The sequence below is a fragment of the Leptopilina heterotoma genome, unplaced genomic scaffold (genome assembly GCF_015476425.1).
Source record: "Leptopilina heterotoma isolate Lh14 unplaced genomic scaffold, ASM1547642v1 Lhet_212, whole genome shotgun sequence".
Lineage (NCBI taxonomy): Eukaryota > Metazoa > Arthropoda > Insecta > Hymenoptera > Figitidae > Leptopilina > Leptopilina heterotoma.
The window spans coordinates 134862-152237 of NW_025110930.1; the positions used below are offsets into that span (position 1 = coordinate 134862).

At 28.9% G+C, this 17376-nt stretch overlaps 2 protein-coding genes across 7 annotated transcripts in view; one reads left to right on the forward strand and one right to left on the reverse strand.

Moving 5' to 3' along the window:
* The window catches only part of LOC122501569 (neither inactivation nor afterpotential protein C), a 38095-nt gene extending 26895 nt beyond the window's left edge, over positions 1-11200 (reverse strand). For 4 of the 5 annotated variants that reach the window (XR_006301577.1, XM_043611130.1, XM_043611129.1 and 1 more), the window contains exons 1-2: positions 11022-11175; positions 651-827 (exon numbers count right to left, since the gene is read on the reverse strand). Coding sequence is in view for 4 of the 5 variants with exons in the window: in XM_043611130.1 (XP_043467065.1) it covers positions 651-816 (166 nt within the window). In the remaining variant the exon portion in view is untranslated. Of the gene's footprint in view, positions 1-650; positions 828-11021 lie in introns of all 5 variants that reach the window. The other variant, XM_043611133.1, reaches the window with a different exon arrangement.
* LOC122501574 overlaps positions 1-17376 on the forward strand; it is a 134023-nt gene that overhangs the window by 30421 nt on the left and 86226 nt on the right. The gene's annotated exons all lie outside the window — the stretch shown is intronic.

Sequence of the window (17376 nt, forward strand, 5' to 3'; positions counted from 1 at the left end):
GAAATCACGATAAATGACGCGAAAGATATAGAGGTAAACACTGTCAGAACAGAAGCAGACGCGTGCGCATTATGGAAATAGGCAAAATTACTAAAATCCTAGTCAATTTGACTAGGATTTGCAGGGTTGTTTTTGCCAGGCTTGAATTTGTTAAATCAACCTAGCGATACTAACCATAATGATTAGGAATCCTTATTACTTTTAGTAGATTAAGATTAACTATAGGGTCATAGTTAATAATAACCATCGAGATTTTTTTCGGTGTAGTTATTACTGACTTTTCATGTACAGGCAATATTGGCTTACACATTTGTATTGTCAGATGAGATTTTTATTATTAGATGAATATTGCATTAAATATTGTCACAATATTGACCGATTTTCAGTCAAGTTTGATATTTAATATTTCCTCACGCAGTTAAGTAACTTCGATGAGTTTTGCCACTCAATATTTCCAACCTCGTTGAGCGAGCTCCTGTCAAGTTTCAGGAAATTTTCGGTGCTATTCTGTTCAGGTAGTTTAATAAGTCGAAAGTTCATTTGTTTTAAAAGTATGTTTTCTTTCTATTATTCAAAAGGTAATTTGGATCAATATTTTCAAGTTTGAACTTGAACCTTTAATAATTTTTTATCAAGTTCTCGGTGCTTACCATTGCTTTCATCAATAGCTTCATATACATCACCACAAACTCCAGAGCCTATGCAATTCTTAAGAATAAATTTTTTACCGGGATCTTGAATGCTGTCCATACGTGAAAGATTTGTTAAATTTCCATCGCTTCTCTCTGGATAATTCCCTTCATCGTATTCATCCATTGTCGTTTATACTATAACAGATATAAAACATAAATAACTTTTACTACAGCAAGATTCTTCAATATATTTATTAATATTTGACAATGTCAACAGCAGTACATTTCATTATGCACGTCTGTACTGCTGATGTCCTGATTTAAAAACACCATACACTGTAAAAAATTTAGGGAGTTAACGGACTCGGGAGTTGGGAGTGAAACTTTTCGAGTTAAAAGTCAACTCCAAAAGAGAGTTAATTTACTAACTTCTACTAACTCCCTTCATCAACACCCGTGGGAGTTATTTTTTCCTTGGGGAGTTAGCATTTGGGTGTAAAGTTTTAACTCTCTTTATTTAACTCCCCTGGCATTAACTCCCCAATGGGTGCGACTTTTATAGAATCCCCTGGGGAGTTAAAATTTAACTCCCTTTTTTTACAGTGTATCTACATTTTGGGTTGTTTCGAGATATTTGACAAAATACGTTTTTATTTATACTTTTTTTAACATAATGTTTTTTCAAAAGGTAATGATGCTTCTTGAGTAATTCGGGTACGCTGAATTTTATTATGCAAAAAGAAATTTCAATTTTTCATTGCAAATATGCAAAACTGTAGATGTGCTAATTAATTAAGTGAAAAATCACGGCGAATCCTTACTAAAAAGCATATCTACGCAGATATGCTTTTTAACATGGAGAAACAGCTCAAGTCCATCAGGAAAGTAGCCTCTACAAAGCTCGAGTTCCTGATCTAAAAAAACCATAACTACGTAGATAGGCCTTGTTCATCAGGATTCAGGAAATCACTGGTCAAACGACCTGAAATCCTCATAAACTGTAGTTAGGCCTGTAGTTAGGCCACTTAACATCAGGATTCGTCGGAAATCGATGTAGATAGTGCTTTTTAGTAAAATTAACTCCTAATTAACTCGAAAATTAATTAAGATTAATCATTCTAATTAGCATAGAAAAATTCGTTTTTTACGAATCCAACGGTATAAAAAACTCATTTTTGATAAAAAGTGTAGATATGGTGTTTTTAAATCAGGACGGCAGTGTACAATAATGTATACGGCAGATACGCAAAAAGGGCACAGATGGCGTGCAGAACGAATGTACAAAAATAACAGCAGATTACAAGAATTTTATTTTATTTATTTATACACCTGTCTTAAGCCTACAATCTTGGCTATACAAGTGTTTCTTACAATTTTCTTACACTAATTTTAAGTCTACGAGTCTACAGAACGGCTTGAAATTAGGAGTACTCGCATTTGCCTGGGCCACTCGTCTAATGGGTTTTCTCGTCAAAGGAGAGGGAAACTGTAGAAAACCTCTCTTTTTATGGTGTGTATCGAACAATAATCGATAGTGCACATCATTATACCTTGACGTCAAACCTCCCGCTTGATATATGGTATTACGAAAGTAGTGAGAAAACACCGGTCTATAGCGAGAGTCGAAGCGCGGTCACCAAGTACTATCTCTGCGTACTCAGGTCTGCTTAACCTCGACGATTGCAAGCCACGGAGTCTCACCACCGTGTAATATACCATCGGTTGATTACAAGAAGTTATGACCACTTAATATTAGTATTCAATTTTTTGATTTAGAGAGTAAAAGATTGAATAATGTTAATATCATCTTCATCATGCTGGTAAGATTGATACAATATTGCAATATTGCTTTGCAATAAAAACTATAGCTGTTGTAATGAGTACAAATTTTAATTATACCTAAATATTAAGAGTGTGATGATTTGAAGATTATAATTTATAACATAGCTTGATAGAGCTAATCGTATAAGCTATAAAATTCTAATACTGTTTTAATAAATTCACAATTGTCTCATAGGAAAATTAATGAACAGAAGTTAGTCAGTTGGTGATGACGGTGTATGAGGAAAAGCTAGAATATAATGATACTAGAATTGTGGTAGCATCGGAGCCAAAGGCGGTCAAGTGACAAGGCACGAAGTTAAAGCTAGGTCGTTAGCCAATTCATTTATTCTTGGTGGGTCTCGACTCTTCGTCCAGCATAATCCATCGATTTGTTGGCACGACGTGTCTCTTGTAATGCAGTTTCTTGTTGGTTGTAATCGAAACGCGTCACTGACTATATGTGAGCACTGCAAGAACCCCTTTGATGCACGATCTGTGTGCTTTAACCGTTTCCTCCACAACCTCCACAGCTTTGAACTTGCTTTGTCGTTTGCTTTATTCGACGGTCGATCGTTGGGGCGCTAAATTATTGATGTCAGATCGCAAGATGCGAAAAGAAGACACGACAAGGACGACTACTGTGATTTAAGAAAAAGGTCTCTTATTCTCCATTCTTTTTCTTTGTCTCTCTTTTCTTTTAAGGTTTTATACAATCTCCTTGTTTCTCTATCATTTATTCTTTCACAAGACTTCTCTCTTTAAAAGGAGTCAGTTGAAAAACACAAGTGCATAGTATGATAAGAATACATCGTTCCCATACATGCGTTTATTTCTACACCATTCCCGAAATGGTGTAGAATAAGCTTTAATTTTAAGTTAAAAGTATATTTTATATTTATCGCATCATGAATTACACAATTATTAAAAACACTCACTGTATTTATTGGCGAACATTCGAAAAGAAAAATTAATCCATTAAAGTGTCACATGTATGTTATTTAAAGTAACAAGCAGTTTAAGGGGACTTTCTGGTCAAGGATTTCAAAAATCCATTCTTCTTTTTTTACTTTAAAACGTCCCTTATAGTATCATAAAATTACTCTCTCAAAACATTTTTAAAAAATATGCAAAAGAAAAAAGTTGTAGTATTTTTTATGATCATCTCTTAACTCACTTTAATATACGTTACAAAAACTTTAATCAAAATCTACTGAACCGATTTTAAGAAACCATAAACCATTCGATTTTTTATCTGAACAACTGGACAACAAACCTCCAACATTTCACATTTTTATATCTCCTGTTATTCTCTACTGGAGTAAATTGATCCAAAAACGCAGCATTATTTCAATGTATGAGAAAAATGTGAATAAAAAATTGTAAAACATTTAAAAAAGTAGTTTTTGAGGTTTGTGGTCTAGAAAAATTCCTTATGAAGATAATCCCGTTTGAATTTCTAATTTATGTAAAAAAAGTTTTCTAGAAAATGTCACCATGAATACAACCGCGATAATTAACTAAAAAAAAATCAAAATTTTCTTTTTAATTTTCTTCTTGTATTATGGCACAGTATCCAAAAAGAATTTTTGCAACAAATATAATGCATTTTTTGTCATACATGCACGGAGAAAAAAGTGAGTTATTTCAGTTAATTCTTAGGGATCGTCCATATATTACGTAACACTTTTTTGGGGGAGGGGGGTCAAGCTATTTGTTACGATAAGCCACAAAAATGGCGCTAATGTATGTAACAGTGTGTTTACATGGGGGAGGGGGGGGAGTCAAAATTTTCAAAAATTAGCGTTACGTAATATATGGACGGCCCCTTAGCTGTCTCAGCTAACTCAATTGCTATTATGTAGATAGTAATTATTGTTAGCTATATATCACAACTAATAATTACGTCTCACAGTAAATTTTTTTGCTGTGAAAGCTACTGGGAATGTGCTATATGTACTACAAAAGTTTCGCAGGAGCACCAAGAGCCGAATCGTATAGCAACGCGCCATCTTCTTTCTCGATGTATAAGAGTTTAAAAAAGTGTATTTTTTACCAACTCCGCACGAGAAAGTCCCCTTAAGAGTGTTAAACAGTCTATAAAATTGTTTGGACGCCCTAAAGAAACAGTTTAAATTTAAAAATACAAATTTCGAATAACTTTTCTTAGAAACATAGACATTTTTCATTCAACATCAGCGATCCTATTAAAGATCCAGGTCTTCTAAATTACAAAAGTCCGAAAGATTGTATAGATTCATGTAGAAATGCACTTACCATACATCTGCTACAGCTCTATACATGCTTCAGTCATTTGTTAATAATATATTAGACTTGACGCGTTCAATATAACTTCATGCTCCTCTTAATTTCTTGTAATTGTATTACTTTAAAATTTCTTGTTTTGTAATCGTACTTCTGCATGAATTTATAAAATCTTTCGGATTTAGAAGACCTGAATTTTTTTCATATTCGCCATTATTAGGAAAAATATCAGTGTTTCAAGAAAAACTTGGTCGAAAATGTTTGTTTCCAAATTCAAACCTCATTTTTTAAAATTTAAATTCTCATTTCGATTACCTTTTTAAAGTTTCGGCCCTAAATAAGAGAGGAAAATTAATAGACAGAGATATAAGAATAAAGCGCGCTAGCTTTTGTAATACTCGCTTGCGAGGTCACACCAACGCAGTAGAAAGATACAAGTATAGTTGTTTTCGTCCCCTCTGCTTTCCTTGTCTAGTAATTTCCGCTAATGCTCATGCGTTATTAGACAGAGAGAGAAGAAGGGACGAAAGAGCACTATCTGTCTCCTTCTATGGAGTTGATTTGCTTTCGGGCCTCTTGCGCACTCTATTCTTAATAATATAGAATAGAGTTGAAACAACTGAAAAACGGTTAAGCAACGCGTCGGCAGAAAGCATGAATCATGAAAATAATAGAACAGGGTTCATATTTTTCACTCACAAGGTTTCTGCTTTCCGCTATCGCTTTCACGCTTAAAAATGACTTAAGCTTGCGGCAATCTTACACGACAAGCTTCCTATGATTTGACAATTAGAAATTGCAAAGTTACGGTGCGAGTTTGTAAAATTTGCACGGTAAGCTTTGGCTCTATACTGCTGCAAGATTACATTTGCATGGGTACCGAACTTTTTGTAACTTTGCACTTTATTGATTTATTTATTTACAGTTTATATAAATATCTAAACAAACTTACCTGTAATTAATTTTTTTGAAATTCATTATAAATTCATTCACACAATTAATAAATCTCGTGATTTTTATACACTGAAAATAAAAGAAAATAAACAATTTTATTGACATACACGTCAGTAATTTAAGGCTTTGACGAGATTCTAAAAGATCTTTAAGATAACTACAGATATATCCAACTCGTTAGACTCTTGAGCGCGATTCAATAAATTAGTAAAGGCAACTATTTCTTCGTTAATAAATTCAACGGTTTAACTGCATTAACTTTGCGATGGCTAAGGTGTCATTTCGCTTGGATACATTATCCAATAATTGGATGTTTTAACCAGTTTATTAGATTGCGCCCCAGAGTCCAACGAATTGGATTTATTATGCAACATTTCTTCTAAATGTACTTATCTTGATGATAACATTTACTTTTAAAAACTGCTTTTTTATCCAACATGCACAAAAATGGCGCTTTTATATTTACAAAAGTATATTTGACAGAAATCTATTTTGTGCGACAAAGTTCCATTAGTAAGACAAGGACAACACTTATCAATAAAGGAGCTTTGTCGCACAAACTAGATTTCTGCGAATTAAGCTTTTGTAAGTTTGTTCTAGCTTATGAACATTCAAAATTCCATTCCATTTAGTTTTGATTCCAATATCAAAATCAAAATTCTTTTTTGTTTTAATTTTGATAAAATACTACTGCGCATGTATATAAGTCTCATTGAACCTAAATTTTGTTGCAAATGTCAAATATATCAGAAGATAATATCGTTTTTACATATACGAAATCTGAAGTAGAATTCGAATCGACTTCTGTTTCTATAAGAAAACCAAATTCCAGTATTACAGTATCAGAATCAAAATAGGAAGTAAATTTTGTTTCGTTACAGTATCGGAATCAAAATAGAAAGTAAATTTTGTTTCGTTACAGAATCAAAATCAAAATACATTAATAATTTCGTTTTGTTTTGGAATATCGTAACGAAATCAAAATTTGATTTCCGTGACGGTCCCTGATTCCGGAGAAATAAAAATGCGGTTTAGAAAGAATTCTTTCTAATATTTTTCAAGTCTATTAAACATTCATCTAAATGACATTCTGTTCAATAGAAATTCTATCAAATGAAAATTTTGATAAATTAAAACTCGACATACCTAATGTAAATTATGTCAAATAAAATTTTGACCATGAATAAATTTTGTACTATTAATGGATGAAGGGATCTTTTAGTTTTAGCGCATGTTCCTCATATATGAATAAGTCTCAAAATTGCTGAACCACAATTTGCTAATAATAAAATTATTGTAAACAAATGGATGACAAAAAATAATGATCCTTTTTCAGAAAAAATTCATTTTCTACTTATTCGTTTTAAATATTAAAAAGTTTATTTTTGTTTTTACTTATTATATTCTAAACTATATTTGGAAATTTTTTAACAAATTTTTAACAATAAATTACTTTATTATATAATATTTTATTAAATAAAAATATGACGGGAGGAAATGATACTCTTTTGTTTGAAAAAAAGTTACTCGGGGGTTATTGGGGTTGCTGAATACGAATTTGACTTCAGTTTTTGAAAATTCAAAATGGCTGCTCCATTATGGCGGACATAAAAATTAAAAGTCGACTGAATTCGCTTAAAACTCGTTACTCGGAGGTTTTCAAGGTTGCTAAATACGAAAATGAAAAAAAATTTTGAGGATTAAAAACGGTTGAATAGAAGTTAAAAACGCTTTTATATAAGTCATTTATCTGACAATCCATATATTCTCTAAATCTGAATATATGAAATTTAACTTATTACAAGTTATAAGTCATCTTCTCGATCAATAAGTGCATGTAAACTTATAAATAAGTAAATTTTTCACATTTCTGAGTGAAATTTCACTTATTACAAGTGTATATGCACTTATTGAACGAGAGAGCAACTTATATACAAATAATATGTGAATTTTCTCATATTCAGATTTAAAGAGCAATTTTGTCAAATTAAGAAAAAAATTGTATCAACATTGTTGCGATTCAACGATTTTATATTTTGTTTTCGAATTTGATATCCTTATTAGAAAAACTGTGACAATATAGCACTCAAATGTTGTGCTATTTGGGAACAAGTTTTTTAAAATTAGTGGTTTTTTAAATTCGAATAACTTTAGGGTCAAACCATTATATTTCAAATAAAGTCGTTGCGGCCTAATTTAAAAAAATGATTCTTTTAGAAATGAATCTGTTTGATCTCCGGGGAACGTAATAAAAAGAATTAGGGTCATTTGGGGTAAATATAAACGGAATATCTATTTTTCACGAAAAACATTAGTTTTTTTTGTTAAAAGGTAAAACAGACGGATTTTTTTTGCATGAACTTGTTACTAGAGTTTCTTAGAAAAATTTGATGAGGTTCAAAAAAATATTGATGCACCTGAATCGCCTAAAACTGACTGTTTACATTTACCCCGAGATTTTGAAATTTTCCTAAAATTCGGGGTAAATGTAAACACCACTGTAGTTAAGCGAGGTTTAAGAAACAAGTTATTTCAAGTATACTACTGTTTTAAGGGATGGAAAAACTGATAAAAATTCTTCGTATATGTATAGTAAATCAACCAGTTGACTGATAATGTATCATATAAAATAAACAATCATCCATTACAAAACTAGTAATGTAAAAACTTGAATAACTTGAACAAATTTTAATAGATTTTCATTCAACTTGGTAAAAAGAAGTTTTTAAGGTTGCAGAATAAGAATCTAAAATCGAATTTTTAAATTTCAAAATGGTGGATCCAATATGGCGGATGAACCTAAAAATAATATTTTTAAAAATTGATCAAATTTGCTTGAATCTGGCTTCTCGGGGGTATTTGAGGTCGCTGAATACGAATTTGAAGTCAAATTTTAAATTTTCAAAATGGTGGATGAACCTAAAAATATTTTTAAAAATTGATCAAATTTTCAACAAAATTTTTTTTTTTTATCAATTTTTTTTTTTTTTAAGAGGACCTAATTTCCTTTTCTATGTAATTTTACATTGCCAAATTAATGAAATTGTGAAATAGAAGCAAATTTATTCAATTATTTTCTTTCAAAATGTAGTTCAAGTTCTGGTTTAACTAAATTGACGAAAATCAAAAATCAAAGTCAATTTTTGTTAGGGCATTAATAAGGAAGAATTACATATTTTTGTCTGATTTTTTAATTTATTTTTATGCAAATGCGAGACAAAATACTGAAACAGTAAAATTTTGATTTTCAATCTTTTTTGCATTAAAAAATAACTTACACTATGGCATTGCCAATTGTCAAAATAAAATATTGGCAATACTCAGAACATCTTGTAGGTGAGCTGAGGTAAAAATATTGACGTCGTACTTATTTTTTAATTTGTAAATTTAGCTGAAACATCTACTGTTTACATTTACCCCAAATGACCCTATGTTAAAATATTAGTTGATTAATTATTTCTTAATAATTAAACTAGAATAAAAAATAAAAATAATAGATAAATTATGCATTTAAAGTAGGTCTGTCAAATAACCTAATTTTCATGTTTTTATCAATTAATTACAAGAAGGTGGAATTATTAAATTAAATAAAAACTCATCGAATATGAGTAGTTTTGATGAATTTTCGAATTTTCTTGTCACTTATTTAATTTTTTTTAAATATACAAGAAATATTGAGTTGAAAGTACGCGATTTATGAATTGTTGCGTACTTTGGAACTTATCTATCTCCATTAAAGAAAAATAAAAAAATTGGGCACTTTCATACAACTTCTAAATCACACCGAAATTTTCGTTTTGATCCCGGATCTAATTTAAAAGATATAAAGCTTTAGAAATTGTACATTTTATCAGGTTAAAACTGTTTATTTTCTTTTAATTAAAGTTGGTTTTTAATTTAAACACTGTTATCGAAACGTGACTCACAAGAAGAAACCAACTTCAATATTAGAAGAAAATAAAAAGTTTTAACCTGATAAAGTGTGCAATTTTTAAACTTTTATACCGATCTATTAAATAGATCCTGGACTAAAAGGAAAATTTCGATGTGATTTAGAAGTTGTGATAGTGCCAAATTTTATATTTTTCTTTAATGGAGATTTTACATATTTTATCTATTATTTTAATTTTTTCACTAGTTTAATTACATATTAAGAAATAATTAATAAACTAATTTTGAAGAGAAAACAGTAATTTTTTTTAAATATTTTATGTAATAAATATTTTCACTAATAGGGTAAGTGTGTCAATTGTGGCGGGTGCTCCAATTATGGCGACTTTGTACAAAAATAGAATTATTTACTATTTTAGAATAATATAGTTATTTGAAAATGATAGAAAAAGTTATTTTCGACCTTACTCGATATGATTGTACGAAAAAAAAACACATTTGAACTATTATTGGTTTAATTATTTAAGTACAAAAATTGTGCCCCGCCATAATTGGCACATTTTCATTGAATGTGCGTGCTCCAGTTATGGCGCGCAACACAACCTCTAAATACACGTTATTTTCCCCGCCGTAATTGGCGCGCCGAAATTGACTCAACCGCGCCATAATTGACGTTTTTAATCCTAATTCTTATTGCTTTAATTTTGTTTAAATAATTAATTTTTATAAAAGTTTTATTATCTATATGACACGGGCTTTTAGTTTAATAAGCCATAAATTTACTTCTTTCATTATAATTTTTGAATTTTCTATTTCAAAGACGGCTAAACCAGAACCGCGCCATAATTGGCACACTTACCCTAATTCTTTTTATTTCGTTTCCCAGAGATCATATAGATTCATTTCTAAAAGAATTATTTTTTTTAAATTAGGCCGCAACGACTTTTTTTTAAATTTAATGGTTTGACCCTTTATGTAAAATATTAACAGAACACATTCACAAAAAGATAGAAATATTTTTTTATGTTGAAAACATATAACTATAATAATAAATGTGAAAGATCGAATTTAAATAAATGTTAAATTTTGGAAAATATATTTAAAATAATAAATATAAATAAAACACAAAAGTATATCATTTAGACAATAGTTTCTGTATCAGCAAACAATAATTGAATAATACTAAAAGTAATTAAATTTTTTGTGCATAAAAGGGAAAAAAATAGAAATGAGGAATTAGTTGAATACAATAATATTTAATTATACATATATATTACACAATAATATTGTTTTATAGTTTTAATAGTGATAAATTGTAAATTTAAATCGGTAAAATATCTTTTTAATATAGATCTTAAAACTACATTGATGTGGAATAATTGAAATTTTGAGTTTGCACGTGGATACGTGTCAGGAAAAAATAAAGTGCTCTTATTTCGTTGTAGTGTTTGAACTCACCTTTAATTAAGGCGTCTGGTAAGTTAGTATGCGGTGTAAACCCTGTGGCGTTTGCTCTAGCAATGCAAGTATCTTGAAGAGAACAAGGCTCTTGCAAATTGTGAATACTGGCTAAGATAGAGAGCGGTACTTGGCTTCCATAATCCAATAAAGCCGACTTAATTAACTAACTGCTAACTTAGAAGCCTGTTAGCTATTATTGATTTTGTTTTACTGTATCCACTTTTTTAATAAATCTCCACACTAGTTCAAATTATTTAAATATTTTAGTTAAAGTTTTATTTATATTATTTGACATTAGTTAAACCTATCTTTTGAAATTCAATCATTTTTTTTTTTTTTTGACAAAGTGGATGTTTTTTCATTGTAAAATCCAATAGATCATTAAGTTTAAACATCTTTGTTAAAAAAATAATTGTTATTTATCATACAAGTGCGTAACGTGGGTAATAACACGAATATAATTAGATTTGCGCACACGTGTGTCAATATTTTTTACAACCCTGTCATTTGCAAAAATATTGGTAACATTTGTGCAATATTGTTATACGTTTTGTGGGAGAAATTATATAATACATGTACAAGCAATAAGCTTTTTGTCATTATTTCTAAATAGAAAGTCACAACAGTGCAAAATAGGTAATTGCTATGAAGGCGAGAGGGGTGTCCAAGTCAATTGTACTTTTACATTGAGCTTTAATAGGTAAATCGCATCGACTTTGACACCCCTTTAAATTATAAATATTGACATATTATACATAATAAATGCAATCTCGAAGAGCAAAAGAAGAACTTGTTTGATTTTTTTTTAAATCTTTTTGGTTTAAAAATAATTGTTGAAAATATTTTTAAACAATGAATGTGTGCTATTGATGAAATCTCCGAAACTACTCAACTGATCCTTACCAATTTTTTGCCACATATTCTTTAGAACTATAGCTCTAGTCCCCTCTGCATGTTAAGGGATTTTAAAATGTATTTTAAATAATTTTTTGTGGCGCGAGCATTGACGGCGCGAGCAGTAAAAATTCCTTTTAAGAGGACTTTCTGTACTCTCTAAATCTGAATATATGATAATTCACATATCTGTAAGTTATTATAAGTCGTTTTCTCATTCAATAAATGCATATACGCTTATGATAAGTGAAATTTCACTCAAAATAAGTGAAAAATTCGCACTTATTCATAAGTGCATATGCACTTATTAATCAAGAAAACGACTTATAACTTACAAATATGTGAATTTTCACATATTCAGATTTAGAGAGTAGTCCAGAATTGGTAAAAAACACGCTTTTCAAACTTCTATTACAAAAAATATATTATAGTTATTGCAAAAATTCCTTTTGAATATATTGTTACATATTTTTAAGAAGATTTTATTACGAATTTTTAATATAACTTTCTCTTTATTAAACGAAAACAAAACTTTACTTATTTGAACAAATGAAAATTCAGGAATAAAATCAATTCTATATAGGTGTAAAAATGCATTTATATTACTTCTGGTTACATAGAGAAATAAATTAATCGAGATGCGTTTTGACATTTTTAAGTCTGAGCGGGCACTTTACGCACAGCTTATCGTCTGTAAAATTAAACTTTAGAGTTCAGTGTTGCAAAAAGTGATAATATTGTGCAAGATAAGATTTTAATAGATTTTTACAGGGTATTTAATAGTAATATTAGTTTTTCCATTTTGAAAAATTAATATTTTTAAGGGTACTTTCTGGTGCAGAAATTGGTGAGAAACACACTTTTTTATTCGCTTATTGTTAAGGAAGTATTACAGTTATTGCAAAACTATTGTTTAATGTTTTAAAATTTGGTACACATATTATACTTTTCTACTCAAAAAATCGCAAAACGCGGTGTTTTTAGGGCAATTTACCCTCGATGAAAATAAAAGGAAGTAGAAATATGAAATTAGTTTTATAGATAAATGATCTTTGGTTTTTTAAAAATTACTAATTTCTTTTCTTTTGTATATTTCTTAAAAATTGAAATTTTTAAGATTTTTTAAACTCCTTGATCAGAAAGTCACCTTAAATGAATAATTCGAAATAAATTCTACTTCTTCGAAAAGTTTGTTTTTTTATTAATAAAGACAATTTAGTTCATACACGTTCAGATTGAATTACTTATTACATATTAATTTAGTATTTTTAAACAATTGTTTTTCTCTAACAAATAAAGTTTTTGACTAGTAACGTAAGAAATTGTATTCCATTGCTTATTTAGTATTTTTAATATCAGTGTTGGTCTACATGTCTTTTAGAAGTAAAAATAATCATATAGGGTCGAATGTGCCCATATTTTATTAAATATAAATAAAGATCATTTTTCACGTGGGAAAATAATTTATTTGTCAAAAAGTGATGTATTTTCGTTATGCAGTTCATTAGGCAAAGGTAATAATAACCTAATAATCTTATAATTAGCTCTCAGTAAAGTTCTACTGTAACATTCCATTCATACTGGAAGCTTACACCGTAAAATTGCAGTAACTTTAAGGAAATCTTCAGAACTGTTTGTAAATTTACAGTATAAGCTTTAATCCGTGTAGAAATTTGACCGGGCTCTAGTCGGGGCCAGACCAGGGCTAGTTCAGAAAATCTGGTCTGGCTCAGGACTGGATGAAACAATAAAACTGACCAGCGTCCAACCTGGGACATGGAATTTTTCCCGATTTGACAATCATTGAAATTTTTGTGGAAATACCCTGATCCATCACTAATGAATAAGAACAATACAATTAAGTTTACTTAATTTTCAGTTGAAAACATACAAAAAATTTTGAATTTATATATGAGGCATTCCAGGTGAAATCGGAAATTATTTTGCTTTTGCATCTCAAATTTTTTTAAAACAATTTTTTTCTTTTAGTAGGGGAGCTTGCGGGTAATGGGAGCTTTTAAATTTCACGTACTTAGAAACCTTAAAATTCGCTGCAATGTCTAGAAAATCATCTACAACCTTTCTTTATATTATTCCAAAACGAACGATCACATTCTTGACAGATTTTTAGTAAAGAGAAGGGAAAATGTATTTTTTTAGTTTTCGTTGTAAAATGCAAAACATTTCTAAACATCACCATAAGTAGTTAAAATCGTATTATTTAGTTATGGTTTTTCATTATATTATAGGTGAATATGTGTAGATATATGTATACATGTATAAAAATCAAGATAATAATAAAATTTGTTTATGTTTTTATTTTTTTATTCAAATTTTGTCCTGTAAGAATTCTGTGGGGTAATGGGAGAATTAGTGTCAGCCCAAAGAATTTTCGTTACCATGTTACGGCTTTCGTTATTTCTTTGAAGATTGTAAAAGATATCACCTTATGAAAAAACTTTTAATTAAAAAATAATTTTTGGTGGAAAAAATGTAAAATTTAAATGTTTTTCAACAATTTTTTATTCAATTATAATTTAGGAAAAAATTTATTCTAAGTCTAAAGTTTTGGCTCTATTGTAAGTATTAACACTTTTTTCTATTAGAAAACAAAAAATATTCCTAAAAAATAAAATTTTTTTAAATTTTAAGTGAAAGCTCCCAATACCCCACAAATTGGGTAATGGCAGAAAATGAATTTTTTTTTGAAAATTTTTTTTTCAAATTTACTTTCTTTTTTTAAGTTTCTAATTAAACATAATTAAAGATAAATAACGAAATGAGTATAGAAAATGACGAAAACAATGTATTATATTATAAAGATAAGTTGGTTTTTTTAATAATTTTTCTTAAGGGGCTCCAATTCCCCCACGCTCCCCTACTCTTTGAAATGAGCTACCTTGATTTTTTTCAAATTTTTTCATAGAGCGGTTCAGGAGATACAGATTTTTGAAAAATGACGTTTTTAACGTAAATTTTTTTTTAAAAATGCTTATAACTCGGTCAAAAATTGATCAAATTGGACGTTTTTATAATGAAAAGTTTTGTTTTCACGCGTAGTTTTTAATAAAAATATTTTTAAAAAATTTTAAAATAATGACTAACTTGCCATTTGACAAAATCACACAAATTTTTCACAGCAAATGCGTGTTTTCAGACTAAGTCTCTCGAAACTTAATCTTCTTTCTGTGTAAAATTGTGATTTGGTCAAATGACAAGTTAGGCCTACCGTTTTCACTGTGTGTATAAAAATTAAAATTTTTTAAATAAATAGATCCCACCGTTTGCCACCGTTTGCGGACAAGGCTTAAACATTGTTAATTTAATGCTAGTTTCTTACAAAAAATTTTGAAAAAAAATCAAGGTAGCTCATTTCAACAAGTACTAAAACTTAAAAGAAAAAAAATGATTAAAAAATATTTGAGATGCAAAAGCAAAATAATTTTCGATTTGGCCTGGAATGCCCCATATTTATAAATTTTAAAATGCAATTTTATAACTACTTTTTATGATTAAACATTTTGTCATTTGTTTACATTTGCTTATATTATCCTTTATTCTTCAAGATGTTAAATTTAAATATCTCAGATATTTATTATAGTTACACAGCAAACTACGAGGTATTGAATAGCGCTGTAATTAAAATTTACACTAAAAAGATTAAAATAATCCACTTCTGGGTCAATTTTTTCTATGACAAAAATGTGTCTCTAAATCAATAGCAAATAATTCGAAACCGTTTTGAAAGAATAATTCTTAGATGAATTATTTTAATCCTTGATGAAGTAAAGGTAATTAAAGAATGCAGGTTATTCTAATTAATTTTATTGTACTAAAATAATAATTATTATTAATTATTAATAATTTTCTGCATGTGTATAAGTTACAGTCAAATGACTCTTGCGCCTGCGCTTGAACATCGCATTTAATATCTCACATGTTTAGTTTTAATAACTTATTTATTGACACATTATTTCATTATATTTACGATTATTGCTACAAAAAGATACTATGTACTAATTGTTAACATCCAGATGTTAAGCGGAAATATCTTTTCTAAAATATACATTTCTAAATATCCAGTTTTTTCCGTCAAATATATATAGGGGAAAGGTACGCACGTTGAGACGGGTTCTGTTTTTCAGTTATAATTTTTAACAAACAAAATTTAGCGAAAAATTCGAAATGCTTTCTCAAAGGTATTATCCAGGGCTACAACATTGGCAAAGAAAGTTTTTTTTTTTTGATAAAAATGAAAAATTTATAGCTGATTTTTTAACCCTCCGTCACACACCTTACAAAAAATTACGACTTTACACACGTTTAGAGGGAATCCCTCACCACATTGTAAAATAAGCGACATTACAACATAAACAAAGGAATCAACAAAAATTTAGTTTTAACACAAACTTACAAATATGTAGTAAATTATTCTAAATTATAAAATTAATAAAATTAATTTTCGGTCTCAAAAATAAAAATTAATTACACGAATGCACATCTCCGAAGGAATTACACTTTACATGTAAAAATAATGTAACATTAACAAATAAGCAAAAAAATCATTAAATAATTTATTTTAATTATATTTATAATATGTGGACGTCCACATGAAAAGGGCCCATATTGTCGGTTCTAGTTTTCAAGATAATCGCAATTTAGTAATTTTGGAGCAAAATCTTAATTTTTTTTTTATTTTATATTATCAATTTACATGTTTTGACAAGTTGAATCATGCGATTTTAATCGATTTATCGATAATTTAACTGTTTGATTTCATTGGTTCTTTAGAAAAATGAAAAGGGCCCATTTTGTCGGTCATTTGCAAAAGTAATCCGTATTTTAAAAATGGAGGTGTGGAAAAATTTAAAACCTCTTGATTTTTCATCTTTAAGGTGTCCTGGACTGTAAACAATTCTTATCTGAATAACTTTCCAGAAGAACCAGAGATATTCATGATAGAATCTTTTTTTCGTAATTGTCGAAATGAAAATTTTAATATAGCGTCAATTTTTTCATAATAGAGACTGTCAAAAATTTTTAAATAAGTTTAATATCTATTCTTGTTCTTCAAATGACACAATAAAATTGTACCTCATCATTAATCTTTTAAAAAAATGGTTTTTTAATAGCAAAACTGTCCTTTTTAAAAAAGGGCCCATATTGTCGGTTTTTCGTATTTTTAAAATTAAGAGGGAGGGGAATGGTTTTAAATATTTAAAATCTATTGGTTTTTCATCTTTAAGATGCCCTGGACTGTAAACAATTCTTATCTGAATAACTTTCCAGAAGAACCAGAGATATTGATGTTAGAGTCTTTGTTTTTGTAGTCATAGAAATGAAAAATTCGATATTTCGTGAAAATTTTCGTAATAAAGACTGTTACAAAATTTTAAATAAGTTTAATTTCTATTCTTTTTTTTAAATGACACAATAAAATTGTACCTAATCATTAATC